At 51.3% G+C, this 14,280-nt stretch overlaps 1 protein-coding gene across 1 annotated transcript in view; it reads left to right on the top strand.

The window, feature by feature from the left end:
* Window positions 1-14,280, top strand: part of CNGB1 (cyclic nucleotide gated channel subunit beta 1) — an 89,812-nt gene that overhangs the window by 60,282 nt on the left and 15,250 nt on the right. The window contains exons 25-30 of the mRNA XM_019011603.4: window positions 5,936-6,077; window positions 6,831-6,990; window positions 9,201-9,298; window positions 9,391-9,474; window positions 12,940-13,058; window positions 13,311-13,457. Of these exons, the coding sequence (XP_018867148.4) occupies window positions 5,936-6,077; window positions 6,831-6,990; window positions 9,201-9,298; window positions 9,391-9,474; window positions 12,940-13,058; window positions 13,311-13,457 (750 nt within the window). The remainder of the gene's footprint in view (window positions 1-5,935; window positions 6,078-6,830; window positions 6,991-9,200; window positions 9,299-9,390; window positions 9,475-12,939; window positions 13,059-13,310; window positions 13,458-14,280) is intronic.

Below are 14,280 nucleotides of genomic sequence, written 5' to 3'. Positions count from 1 at the left end.
GGGGGAGAGGATACATCAGTCAATACATGTAAGGTTTATATTGGTTAGATCTGGAAGGGTGGGACAACTCAAAGGGAGGAGTGGCTTCTAGGTCATAGGTAGATTTAAAAAGTCTTTGCTTGGGAAAAAAAAAAAAAGGCCGGGCTTGGTGGCTCACGCCTGTAATCCCAACACTTTGGGAGGCTGAGGCGGGCAGATCACTTGAGGTCAGGAGTTCAAGACCAGCCTGGCCAACACAGCGAAATCCCATCTGTACTAAAAATACAAAAATTAGCCAGGCGTGGTGGCAGCGCCTGTAGTCTCAGTTACTCGGGAGGCTGAGGCACAAGAATCACTTGAACCCGGGAGGTGGAGGTTGTGGTGAGATGAAATTGCACCATTACACTCCAGCCTGGGTGACAGAGCAAGACTCTGTCTCAAAATAATAATAACAATAATAAATAAAAATTCCCTGCTTGGCAAATGGTTGAAAGAGTTATCAGTAGAAAGAAATGTCTGGGTTATGATAAGGGGTTGTGGTGACCTAGGTATTTTCATGCAGATGAAGCCTCTAAATAGCAGGCTTTAGAGAAAAGAGACTGTGATGTTTCTTACCAGACTTAAGGTCTGTGTTGATGTTAACGCTGGAGGGGTACAATGAGGCGCGTCCGACCCCCTCTTCCTTCATGGCCTGAATTAGGTTTTCAGGTAACTCGGGGAAGCCCTTGGCCAAGAGGAGGGGTCCGTTCCAATGGTTGGGGGCCTTATAATTTATTTTTGGTTTACAATGGTGATGATGGTGACAATGATGATGATAGTAGCAGCAATGCTTGTAGGATACCTATTTTGTGCCAGCCCTGCTTAAAGCACTGAACACAGTAATTCACAACCATCACATCAGATAGTACTGCCCCATCCCCATTTTACAGCTGAGGTAGCAGATGGGAGTTCCCAAGGTTACACGGTTCATGAGTTACAGAGCTGGGATTTGAACCCAGGTGTCGTGGCCACAGAGTCCTAACTGCCTCGATGAAAAGGAAAAGTGCCAACCTGGTGGCCAGAGGGAGTGGGGGAGGTGGGCATGAGCACTGTTGATTCCACCAAAAGTCACCAAAAGTTACTAACATGTAAAAAAATTTTTTTAGCCAGATACAGTGACTCATGCCTGTAATCTCAGCACTTTGGGAGGACAAGGTGGGCAGATCACTTGAGGCCAAGAGTTTGAGACCAGCCTAGTCGACATGGCGAAACCACATCTCTACTAAAAATACAAAAATTAGCCAGGCGTGGTGATGCATGCCTGTAATCCCAGCTACTTGGGAGGCTGAAGCAGGAAAAGTATCGCTGGAACCCGGAAGGGGGAGGTTGCAGTGAGCCAAAATTGCGCCACTGTACTCCAGCCTGGGCAACAGAGAGCAAGAAAAAAAAGTTTAGAAAATTATTTTAATGAACAGACTTAATTTATTTAAAAGTGGTTTGAAGTTTATAGAGAGGTCCGTTGGAAAGTAGAGAGAGTTCCCATATATATGCCACCTCCATTATTATTATTATTGTTACTATTTTTTGAGACAGGGACTTACTCTCTGTTGCCCAGACTGGAGTACAGCGGCATGATCTCGGCTCATTGCAACCTACACCTCATGGGCTCAAGTGATCCCCCCACCTCTCTCTCCCGAGTAGCTGGGACCACAGGCACACGCCACTGCACCTAGCTAATTTTGTATTTTTTGGATATATGGAGTTTTGCCGTGTGGCCCAGGCTGGTCTCGGCTTCCTGAGCTCAAGCTATCTGCCTGTGATTGGCCTCCCAAAGTGCTAGAGTTACAGGTGTGCGCCTCATTTTAAGGCTGGATGGTGTTGAAGGCGACACTCTCTCCCCTGCCCTGTCAAAAGCCTTAAGCAGGAGAGTGAGCAGAGGGAGGGCTCAGCCCTCGTGCTGATGGAAGAGTGCACTGGGAGTGAGGGCAGGCAGCAGACAGCCAGCAAGGGGCCCTGCTGTGTCAGAGAGAGCAGCAAACCCTCCCGGCCAACGGGTGGCTTGACCTAGGGGAGGGAGGGCAGTGTGGGCAGGAGGGATGCGCACAGGATGGGGGCTGGGCCTGCAGAGTCAGAGCGGAGGCTTGAGGAGTCCCAAGTGTGACTCCTAGAGCTGCCCCCTGGCAGCGGAGACAGGCCACTTCTCTTTTCTGGGCCTCAGTTCCCTCACCTGCAAAATGGGGCTGCAAATGGGACTCCCACCCTAAAGAGGTGACTGAGGAGTAGATGCCTCTGAGCCCCTGCCTCAGTGCCTGGGCACAGTGGGTGCTCAGTCAGCCATAGTGAGGATGAGAAGGTGGAAGAAGGAAGGGTCCAGCGGGGAGTTACTCACTGAAGGGTGCCCGCCTCACCCTGGGCTGTGCCCACTAGTGACACAAAATGCCCGTGGTCCAGCTGTCTACCCCCAGGCCCTTGCTCCCAGTGGGAACAGGTGGGATGCTTGCGTCCAAGGTGGCGGCTTTGTAGAGTGGTTAATTGTTCAGAACGTCCCCTCCCAGTATAGATGCCCCAACCTCAGCCATCATGGCTATGGCCGTCGCCTTCTGCCATGAGCCCTGCCCCGAGGGGGAGCCACGCCTTTACAGAGATGTCCCAGGCTGGTTTTGGTGGCTCATGTCTGTAATCCCGGCACTTTTGGAGGCTGAGGCAGGCAGACTGCTTGAGCTCACAAGTTCAAGACCAGCCTAGGCAATATGGCGAAACCCCCTCTCTACAAAAAAAATACAAAACTTAGTTGGGCATGGTGGTACATGCTCGTAATTCCATCTACTCAAGAGGCTGAGATGGGAAGATCGCTGGAACCCGGGAGGTGGAGGTTGCAGTGAGCCCAGATCGCTGCACTCCAGCCTGGGTGACAGAGTGAGACCTTGTCTCGAAAGAGATGTGCCAGAGGCCAGGGCAGCCCAGGCAGGCAGGAGAGGAGTCCCTGAGAGCCACTGTGAGGTGGAGAATATCAGGGATGGGGTCAAGATCTAATGCTTCCCCACGTCACCAGTGGCCCTGTTACCCATTCCCATTCACAGCCCTGCTCCTGAGACCTTGCTAAACCATGCATTCATTCACTTCCTTATTCATTTAACCCATCACAAGGAGGCAGAGGGGGACTTGAAGCCCCTTTCTATGCAAAGGGGAGAATGCAATTTCTGCATGGAATTGAACTCTGTGAGCTTACCCTTTCTGAGACCCAGTGTTCCCACAGGCACAATGTGGGTAACTTACATCCAGATTTCTTATGAGAAATAATAAATTAATGTGTGTAGCATGTCTAGCCTGGGCCTGAACAGGAGTCAGTGGCCCCTGTGCCTAGCTATGGCTATTGTTAGGGGGAAGCCAGCATGGCAGGAAAGGAGTTAATAACCTGGGGTATAGAGATTTTAGGGGGTCACAAACCCCCCAGACATTGGAGCTAAAATTTGAGCATATGTTGGCTTTTCTAGGGAAAGAGAGCTGGCTTTCTCTAGATTCTCAAAGGGGCTTGTGCCCCAGTAAACTAAGAACTCTCCTCCCTGGGGCTAAGCCTGGCACATCCGTCACTGGGCAGCTCAGGGAAGGGAGAGTAAGCAGAGCAGGGCGGGGGAGGGGCAGGGGGACAGCTGTCTGGGACCTCCTTCTGCAGGGCCCTCTGCGGGAGGAGCTCAAGCTGCCCAGCAGTGGGAAGGGCACGCTTCCTTGGCAGCAATACTCCTTCCCAAATGTCGTCCTGCAGGGAACCCCAACATGTGAACCGAGTACGAGTAATGAAGGAGGATTCTTAAGAAATTCCAATAGCATGAAGAATAACAACTTTTACAAAGCGAACATTTGTGGAGTGCTTGCTGTGTGCCAGGGGCTCAGGGTCCCGAGCTCCTACAAATGCTAGGCCCTGCATCCCGCCCCAGTGCTCTCCTGCCGCAGTTCTGCCCATCCTGAAGCACAGAGGGTCCCCACAGACCCAATAGCGTGGAGGACAAGGAGACTTCAGGGAGGCCCCTAAGATGTGGCATGTCATTGGAAGATTCCTCCAGCTAGGAAGGGTTTGGGGTAAAGCCAGAGCTTTGTGGACATCGCGCCTATGTCCTCTCTCTGTTGGTGGCCCAGCGGCATAAGCACCCAGCTCCTGGGCAGCCGAGGGGTCTGCAGAGTTGAGGGTGCTGCTCCGTCCTGCTAAACGCTGCTTCGCGCGCCCTCTGATGGCCAGAACGAGTATGACGGGGGCTTGACAGGCCCGTTTTGGGTTCTGAAACTTGGAGGCAACAGGTGATGTGGAGGTGCAGGGCGGCCCGCAGCCCTGCCCAAGGCCCCGCAGTTATCAGAGGCAGAGCCCCTACCACACTCCCCAGCAACCTCTGCTTCCTCCTTCCTGCACGCATTGCACGTTACCTGCCTGTGCCCTCACTGGACCACGAGCTTCTTGAGGATATGGGCGAATCTGTTCAGTTCCCCAGGGCAGGCAACAGTGGCTGTGAAGGCTTTGACAGCTCCCTTGCTGAGAGTCCACCACGTGCCAGGCTTCTTCTAGCACCTCATTTTGTCTTCATGGTCTTCTGTAAGGGACATTCTATTGCCATCCCCATCTTATGGAGAAGGAAACTGAGGCTTGGAGAGACAGAGAGAAATTTGTCCAAGTTATGCAGCCAGAAGGTGGCTGAGCCGAATGGCTGAGCCCAGCCAGCCTGGTCCAGAGCCCATGTTCTATCTAGGACACTGCATAAATAGCTGCTGCAGGAAAGCCGGCAGGGACTGCCCAGTCTCTAGGCCCTTCTGACCTCACCTTTGCTAACCCAGGGGAGGGCTCAGCCTGAGGTGTGGACAGGTGTCAGAGAGACCCTTGCTGCTCTGTGATAATCACACACAAGCTTGGTGTCTTCATGCCTTTTGAGCTGCTGTAGTAAAATACATGAGACTGGGTAACTTATAAAGAACAGAAACTTATTTTTCACTGTGCTGGAAGCTGGGAAGTCCAAGATCAAGGTGCTGGCATCTGGTGAGGGCTGCTCTCTGCTTCCAAGACAGTGTCTTGAAGGCCACAGTGTCCACTAGAGGAGAGGAATGCTGTCCTCGTATGGAAGAAGGCAGAAGGGCCAAAGGAAGTGGAAACCCTCCACCAGAACCTTTTGTAACAGCTTTAATCTATTCATGAGGGCAAAGCCCTCGCAGCCTAAACGGCGCCCAAAGGCCCTAGCTCCTGACACCATTGCATTGGGAATTAAGTTTCCAATGCCTGAATTTCAGGGGACACATTCAGACTGGAGCACTTGGGGCATTTCCTATGCCTTTTACCACACAGTAGGACACCCTCCCCCATACCTCCCTTCCAGAAGGTTCACAAGCCGACGTCAGAGGGTTACTGCTGGTGGATGACATCTTAGAGAAGCAGACAGCGCCCAGCTCTTGTACTTACCAACTAGTGACCATGGGTGTGCCCTTTCCCTTTGGGGGCCTCAGTTTCACTATCTGGAAAATGGATGGGCCGGGGAGGGGTGGGTCAGAAAAAGTCATCCTCAAGATATCGTCCAAACTTGATGTTGCTTTTGCTTTTCATAAGCCAATATGGCAGGAGATAGCAAATGAAAAGACTGAAAATTGAAGGAACACTGAAGGAAGTTGAGGGAGCGCAGTCATTAGGAGTTGGAAGACCCTGGTCTAGCCTCCTGCCAACTCTTCCTGGAAATCCCCTGGAGCCTCAGTTTCCACATCTGTAAATGGGGATGGCAACATGTCTCTAGAGACACGACCATACCCGATAGCATTTGTGAACCTGCTCTGCAAATGGCAACGTGCTCTACACGTGCAGGAGGTGGTTTTCCTTGCACAGATGAGCTGTAAAGGGTTTCTGTCTTTTGCACAACATGCATCTATCAGAGGCGTCTGAGCCAGACTGCTCAGGGGCAGCAGAGTGGGGCCTGTGATGACCCATGTTCCCTTTCTCCTCTCTCTCCAGTTATATTCGCTGTTACTACTTTGCTGTGAAGACCCTCATCACCATCGGGGGGCTGCCTGACCCCAAGACACTCTTTGAAATTGTCTTCCAGCTGCTGAATTATTTCACGGGCGTCTTTGCTTTCTCTGTGATGATCGGACAGGTATCGGGGCACCAGCCCAGCTTCCCACCCCACCTGACTGCAGGGCCCCCTCCCACTGTTGCCAGAAATGTCACCCTCTGTGCCCGTTGCTTTTGGATTAAGCCTGGGAAAGAGCACTAGACTGAGAGTCAGGAGCCTGGAGCACTGGTCCCTGCACGGTGAAGGGGGTGGTGGTGAACTCGGCCCTATTCCCTCTCTGAGGTCATTATCATTTGAAATGTCAGTTCCTCTGGGTGCACTGGGCTGAATGGTTTTCTGCGGAGACCGAGGGAGAAACCCCTGGTGTTTCTGGTGTGCCGGAGCAGCATCTTACATTCTGGTCAAGACATGAGGTGACAGTCAGAGGTTCTCAAATTTATATTTGAAGGGCCCCGCCCCGAGGAACAGCACACTGGCTTCCTATTTCCTCCAGCATGGAGTCAGACAAAGTGGCCGCCGTCACCGAGGAACTGTATTGTACCAGAATCAGCCCAGCCCAAGGAGCTTTCCCCCATGGTGTGGTCCCAGGGACCTGAGGCCACCAAGGGGCTGGCAGTCTCCCTCCCTTCCTCTTCCCCAAATCCATGCTGGAGGCAGAACTTCCCGTCAGTAAAACTTTCTCTGTGTGAGGACATCTGCCTACCCCCCTCCCAACGCCCTGCCAGGAGCACATGCCCGTGGTCTGTGTGAAGTGACACATCCCAAATCCATGGAATAGCCCCCACCCCCAATGACCCAGTGGCTTCTTTGACCTCCCATAACCTTTCCCCCCAGATGAGAGATGTGGTAGGGGCCGCCACCGCGGGACAGACCTACTACCGCAGCTGCATGGACAGCACGGTGAAGTACATGAACTTCTACAAGATCCCCAAGTCCGTGCAGAACCGCGTCAAGACCTGGTACGAGTACACCTGGCACTCGCAAGGCATGCTGGGTAAGATGGTCACGCCCTGGCAGCCACCAGCTCCCAGCCAACTCCTGTCGCCTGGTGCCTGGTGCCCTGCCTTCGGGGCGCCTCCCTCGTCCTCTGTGTCTCTGAGGTCCCGAGTACTGGGGCCTCTCTTGGCTGTGTCCCCAACATTGGTGTGAGAGGGGCCCAGTGGGGCCCCTGAAGTGCCTCTAGCAGGGCTGTCATGAGATCCCTGGAGACGGGGGGCTTGTCTTCTGTGTGTCTGCCCCCCTCACTTTACCCACCTTGAAATGCATCCCCATCCAAGAGCGAAGTGTAGTTTGTTTGTGTGTTTGTTTATTTATTTATTTATTTGACGTGGAGTCTTGTTCTGTCACCCAGGCTGGAGTGCAGTGGAGCAATCTCGGCTCACTGCAACCTCCATCTCCCGGGTTCAAGCGATTCTCCTACCTCAGCCTCCCAAATAGCTGGGATTACAGGCATGTGCCACCATGCCTGGCTCATTTTTATATTATTAGTAGAGACGAGGTTTCACCATGTTGGCCAGGCTGGTCTTGGACTCCTGACCTCAGGTGATTAGCCAGCCTCGGGCTCCCAAAGTGCTGGGATTACAGGTGTGAGGCCGAAGAGCAGTTTAAATTGAAAAGAAAAAAAAAAAAAAAAGGAAGAAGGACTTTCTGTCCCTTCCTCCCTCCCTTCCTCTCTCTCCCTCCTTCCCTCTCTCTCTCCTCTCTCCTCGCTTTCTCTCAGGGCATTGCACACCCCATGATGGGTGCAGCAGGCTTAGCCCTGGATCTCCTGGGGCAGCTCTAGAGCTCCACAGCCAGGTTGGGGTCCTGAGTTTATCCCCCGAGCTACAAGACTACGGGCATGTCACTGCCATTTGCTCATCTATAAAGTCGATATTATAGTAGGGCACCTCTTGGGTTGCTTAGGGGATTTAGTAAAATAGTTTTGCCTTTAATCCCAGCACTTTGGGAGGCTGAGGCGGGAGGATCACTTGAGCCCAGGAGTTCAAGACCAGCCTGGGCTACATGGCAAAACCCCATCTCTACAAAAAGTCAAAAAATTTAGCTGGGCATGTTGGTGCGTCCCTGTGAGTCCCAGCTACTCAGGAGGCTGAGGCTGGAGGATCGCTTGAGCCTGAGGAAGTTGAGGCTGCAGTGAGTTGTGATTGTGCCACTGCACTGCACTCTAGCCTGAGTGACAGAACAAGACCCTGTCTCAGAAAAGTAAAAATAAGTCCCTGTGCAGTGGCTCATGCCTGTAATCCCAGCACTTTGGGAGGCTGAGGCAGGTGGACTGCTTGAGCCTAGGAGTTTTCAGACCAACTTGGGCAACATAGTGAGACCTTGTCTCTAAAAGAAAAAAAACTTTTTTAGCTTTTCAGGGTTCAAAGTATTTTAAAAATTTTATTTTAATAAAAACTAAAACTAAGATAATCTTTATAAAACATTCTATTAAAAAGTGCCTGGCTTGGCTGGGTGCGGTGGCTCACTCCTGTAATCCCAGCACTTTGGGAGGCTCAGGTGGGTGGATCAAATGAGGTCAGGAGTTTGAGACCAGCCTGGCCAACATGGCGAAACCCTGTTTCTACTAAAAATACAAAAAATTAGCCAGCATGGTGGTGGACACCTGTAGTCCCAGCAACTCGGGAAGCTGAGGCAGGAGGATCACTTGTACTAGGGAGGTGGAGGTTGCAGTGAACCAAAATCACGCCACTGCACTCCAGCCTGGGTGACAGAGCGAGACCGTCTAAAACAACAACAACAACAAAACAACAACAACAACAACAACAACAACAACAACAACAACAGAAACAGGTGCCTGGCTCATAGAAGTGCTCCAGAGACTTTAGTTCTTGCTGATGTTGTCCTTCCAGGGAAGTGGGAACACAGGTGACCATTAATTGCAACAGCGCAGGGGCTACTAACATAGTAGCTGAGTGGGGGATGTCAAGGGAAGGCAGGGAAGGCTTCCTGGAGGAGGTGATATTAGTGCTGGGTTCTGAAGAATGAGTAGGAGTTTGGGAAATGCACAGGGGTGCTCCTGGCAGAAGAAACGGTATTGGCAAATGACTGGAGGTGAGAGAGGGTGCACTACAAATCTAGAGTGGTTCCATGCGGCAGGGTAATGGTGTGCCCTGGTGAGCCGGTAGGTGGGCACTTGGCCCGTATGTATGTCTGGGGTGGGGCCCGGCCTTGCCTCTGACCCTTGCCAGGCCTTGTTCACAGATGAGTCAGAGCTGATGGTGCAGCTTCCAGACAAGATGCGGCTGGACCTCGCCATCGACGTGAACTACAACATCGTTAGCAAAGTCGCACTCTTTCAGGTACACCTTTTGGTGCCCTCACGCTCAGGGCTGTGGGAGGCTCCAAGCCCAATCTTCTCTAAAAAGTTCCTTTCCCTTCCTCACCGGGACAGGGCTGTGACCGGCAGATGATCTTTGACATGCTGAAGAGGCTTCGCTCTGTTGTCTACCTGCCCAACGACTATGTGTGCAAGAAGGTGAGCTGGCCCAGCAGCCACCACGGGATCTGGGGTTCACCATCCCCCTGGCTTTCAAGGAACTGAGCTGGAGGGGTGCCTGCCAGCCCAGGGCAGAGCGAGATTGTTGGGGAGGGAGAAGAGCGTCTGCGGCTTCATGCTGCAGTGACCTGACCACACCCAAGAGCAGGAGCGGATTAGGAGGCTTTGCCAACTCTATGCAGTCAACACACATGTGCCTTGGGCTTTGCAAAGCATTTTCTCAGCTCCATTGACACAGGACCATGGGGGCCAGGACAAAGACCCCCCCCTACCCCACCTTACAGAAAGGGAAACTGTGGAGCCTGAAGAGAGGCAGGGCCTTGACTGTGTAGCTGGAACTGCTTCTGGGGTCTCCATCTTCCCATCAGGAAAATGGGGCAGGAGAAGGGATGGGCTTAGGTCAGAGGTTGCAAACTGGTGGCCTTTGGGTAAGATCCAGCACACAGGTATTCTGTGGGGTTTTTTTTTCTAATTTTTAAAAAATGTTGAATTGGTCCCCAACCTTTAAAAATTTGGAGATTTTGTATAAAAATTCAGATTTCTGGCTGAAAACAGAAAATCTGCCAGCGCTGGGTCCACTTTCCCAAATGGCAAGAGGCAGCTGGGGTGGAGGAAAGGTTGCCCCAAAGGGGGACATCGTGTCCCTTCCTGATGCCACAGCCCCCACCACTCCCCACTGCCCCACCCTAGAACCCCCTCCCTGCTCAGCTTCACCCTCTGATCCCAGAAAACATCTGGAGTTGAATCCTGGGTCCTGACAATGTCTAGAGCCCTTTCTGCTCCCTGTCCTTGGGGTTCAAGGTGAGACCAAGGTCACTTGGTGAGTGACAGGAGGGGTCAGGAACCCAGGTTTCAGTCCTCTTGCACAGAGCCGTTAATAAGTTAATAATAAGCCGTTAATAAGCATACGGGGGGAAACATTACCCAAGCAGGCTCTGCAAGACTTGGGAACCCCCGTCCCCAAGAAAGTCCCTGTCTCCAGGTTATATGCTGTGCAGCAGTAAAATTTCTGGAAGCAGAGAGCCGGGGTGAAGAGGGGAAAAGGATGCTTCAGAGAGCTGAGAATTTAAAGCTGCAACCTTAGGGGCAAAGAGGGGTTTGGGAGCAATAGAGTGGCCTGCCTGACATTGGAGCCACTTCCTGGCTGTGCAGCCTTGGGCAAGTGGCTTGCCCTCTCTGAGTCCTGCTCATCTTATGGATAAAGTGGGGGATGTTGATAGTACCTCCCTCATGGGGTGGTTGTGAGGGCTAAATAAGATGTGCATACAGAGCTTAACATTGTTCCTGGCACACAGCAGCTGCCAGTACTGTTGCTGTTGTCTTCGTGGGTGATGCAGAGTTTGCTTTAAATGAGAAAAAGTGAATCTAGAGTCTGTGATTGCAAATTAAATTGAGCACTTGGTGAGCACGTGTGAAGGGCGCCCTCTGCTGCCTGGTTTTGCTCGGCAGCGATCTCTCTGAGACACCCGGGGACTGGTTAGTGAGGTGAGGGTCCCTTCACCCTTTCACTCTTGTCAAACTAAACAGAAACATGGAGGCAAACCTCTCTTCCTTTTTGTTAAGGGGGTCATGCATGTGTGAAATGCACAGGAAATTTTTGTCAAATAAGTCAAAAGTGTGACAGTTACTGTCCTTGGTCACTCCCCCCACCCCTTATTTATTTATTTGTTTGTTTGTTTGTTTATTTGAGACCAAGTCCCACTCTCTCTCCCAGGGTGGAGTGCAGTGGCACTATCTCGGCTCACTGCAACCTCCGCCTCCTGGGTTCAAGCATTTCACCTACCTCAGCCTCCCAAGTAGCTGGGATTACAGGCATATGCCACCATGCCCGGCTCATTTTTTTATTTTTAGTCAAGACAGGGTTTTGCCATGTTGGCTAGGCTGGTCTCGAACTCCTGACCTCAGGTGATGTGCCCGCCTCGGCCTCCCAAAGTACTGGGATTACAGGTATGAGCCACTGCACCCGGCCCCCTTTTTAATTATTATTATTATTATTATTTTCTGTAGACCTCCTCTTCCCCTTTTAAACACATGTGACTCACAGGTAGCTGGCCAGGACAAGGGCCGGTGAAGGCATGAGGATTGGAAGGCGCGTGGCAGACTAGGTGTTTCTAATTGCAGTCCAAAGCAAGCTATTCATTCATGCATGCATTCGGTTTAACTTGGGATTAAGGCCATTTTATTCATTTTCCAGGCTGCCGCGGGACAGTGTGCAACTCCACCACAAGCTGGGTGGCCTCTCTCCTCAGCTTGTAGGTGGTCATCTAGTTTTTTTGTGTGTCTCCTCACATCCTCTTGTCTCTATGCTTGTCTTTGTGTCCACATTTCCCTTTTTTTAGGACACCAGTCATATTGGATTAGGTCTAGAAGGACCTCATCTTTAGGAATTACATCTGCAATGACCCTATTCCCAAATAAGGTCACATTCTGAGATGCGGGGATGAGGATTTCAATATATGAATTTGGGAGGGAGTACATAATTCAACCCATAGCAACCATGAACTTTGGAACCAGACTGTCTGGGTTCAGATCCCAGCTCTTGGAGAAAGAGTGATCTCGACTCCGAGGGTTGTTGAGGATAAGTAGTACACTGCATAAAGCAATTTGGGGCTGGGCACAGTGGCTCATGCCTGTAATCCCAGCACTTTGGGAGGCTAAGGCAGGCAGATCACTTGAGGCCAGGAGTTCGAGACCAGCCTGGCCAACGTGGCAAAACCCTGTCTCTACTAAAAATACAAAAATTAGCCGGGTGTGGTGGCACATGCTTGTAATCCCAGCTACTCGGGAGGCTGAAGCATGATGCCTGTAATCGCAGCTGTTTGGGAGGCTGAAGCACAGGAATTGCTTGAACCCAGGAGGCAGAGGTTGCAGTGAGCTGAGATCATGCCACTGCACTCCAGCCTGGGCGACAGAGAGAGACTCCATCTCAAAAAAAAAGAGGCAATTTGAATATTATCGTTATTGTTGTTCCCATTCCTGTTGCATATTATCGTTATTGTTGTTCCCATTCCTGTTGCAGTTAGCAAATTCTTCCCGAGCCCCTGAGATGTGCCAGGTGTAGACATCATTTGATGGTGGGAGCTGCTATCTGATTTGCCCTGCCTCCATCAGTGAGTCTAACTGGAAATTTGCAGAATTCCATTATACCTGCACCTCCCAGGTTAGCTGGCACTTCCCATTCCATGACATCACTAACTCCCCCACTGCAACCCTGTCAGTTACGGAGGGCATGGGGTAGTTACTCCTCCAAGTCTACAGATGGGGAGACTGAGGCCTGAGAGGGAAGTGACTGCCCCCACACAACACCCCAAGTTGTGGTGGTAGGGCTGGACCCCAGTGCCTAGGTTCCTCCTTGCCGGACCTCCAGCCTCTGGATCCAGCCCTGGCTGCTTCTCTGGTGACTTCGGGGGATGGACAGAGGGACTTGTCACTTCTCTGTTTCAGGGGGAGATCGGCCGTGAGATGTACATCATCCAGGCAGGGCAAGTGCAGGTCTTGGGCGGCCCTGATGGGAAATCTGTGCTGGTGACACTGAAAGCTGGATCTGTGTTTGGAGAAATAAGGTCAGAGGCAGCTGGGGTAAAGTGAGGGGCCTGGGGCAAGGGCTGGGAAAGAAGGCGGCCAGCGGGCAGTGCGAGTGTCTACGGCTTGGTAGATGCAGCACTGGCACCTGCTGATGTATGCGGGGGTGGGGGCGGGGGAAGGTTCTCATCTGTGTGGGGCCACCACTGTCCTCCACACATGGGAAATGAAGATCTGAATGTGACCAAAACCGCAGTCTCTGAAGGGCCTCCTTCCTCCCTTCTCTGCCCCAGCTTGCTGGCTGTTGGGGGCGGGAACCGGCGCACAGCCAACGTGGTGGCCCACGGGTTTACCAACCTCTTCATCCTGGATAAGAAGGACCTGAATGAGATTTTGGTGCATTATCCTGAGTCTCAGAAGTTACTCCGGAAGAAAGCCAGGTATGTAACTTTTCTTTCATTTAATAAAAAATTGCTAAGGACAATGAATTTCTCTTACATAACCACAGTACCTTTCTTTTTGTTTGTTTGTTTGTTTTTGAGATGACATCTTGCTCTGTCACCCAGGCTGGAGTGCAGTGGAGTGATCATGACTCACTACAGTCTCAACCTCCTAGGTTCAAGTGATCCTCCTGCCTCAGCCTCCCATGTAGCTGGGACTATAGGCATGTACCACCATTCCCGGCTAATTTTTAAAATTTTTTCTAGAGCTGGGGTCTCACTATGTTGCCTAGGCTGGTATCAAACTCCTGGGCTCACATGATCTGCTCTGGCCTCCCAAAGTGCTGGGATTACAGGTGTGAGCCACTGTGCCTGGCCTAGTACCTTCATTAAAATAAGGAAATTTCGTATTGAAACAACACTATTATCTCATTCACAATCCATCTTCAGATTTTGCTAATTCTTTAAGAGTATCCTTTGTACCTTTTCTTCTTTTCCATTCCTGAATCAAGTCTAGGATCCCATATTGCAATTAAGGTGCAGAGTATTCTTAGTATTCCTTGATCTGGGATAGTTCCTCAGGCTCTTCCAACCTTTAGTGACTTGGACTTCTTTTAAGCATATAGGCCAGTTATTTTATTTATTTATTTATTTATTTATTTATTTATTTATTTATTTATTTTGAGACAGAGTCTTGCTCTGTCACCCAGGCTGGAGTGCCGTGGCACAATCTTGGCTCACTGCAACCTCTGCCTCCTGGATTCAAGCAATTCTCCTGCCTCAGCCTCCTGAATAGCTGGGATTACAGGTGCACACCACCACG

This window comes from Gorilla gorilla, chromosome 18 (genome assembly GCF_029281585.2).
Source record: "Gorilla gorilla gorilla isolate KB3781 chromosome 18, NHGRI_mGorGor1-v2.1_pri, whole genome shotgun sequence".
In the NCBI taxonomy this organism is placed as follows: Eukaryota; Metazoa; Chordata; class Mammalia; order Primates; family Hominidae; genus Gorilla; species Gorilla gorilla.
Note: the sequence above shows the minus strand (reverse complement) of the source record. Positions and strands in the feature narration are given on the sequence as shown.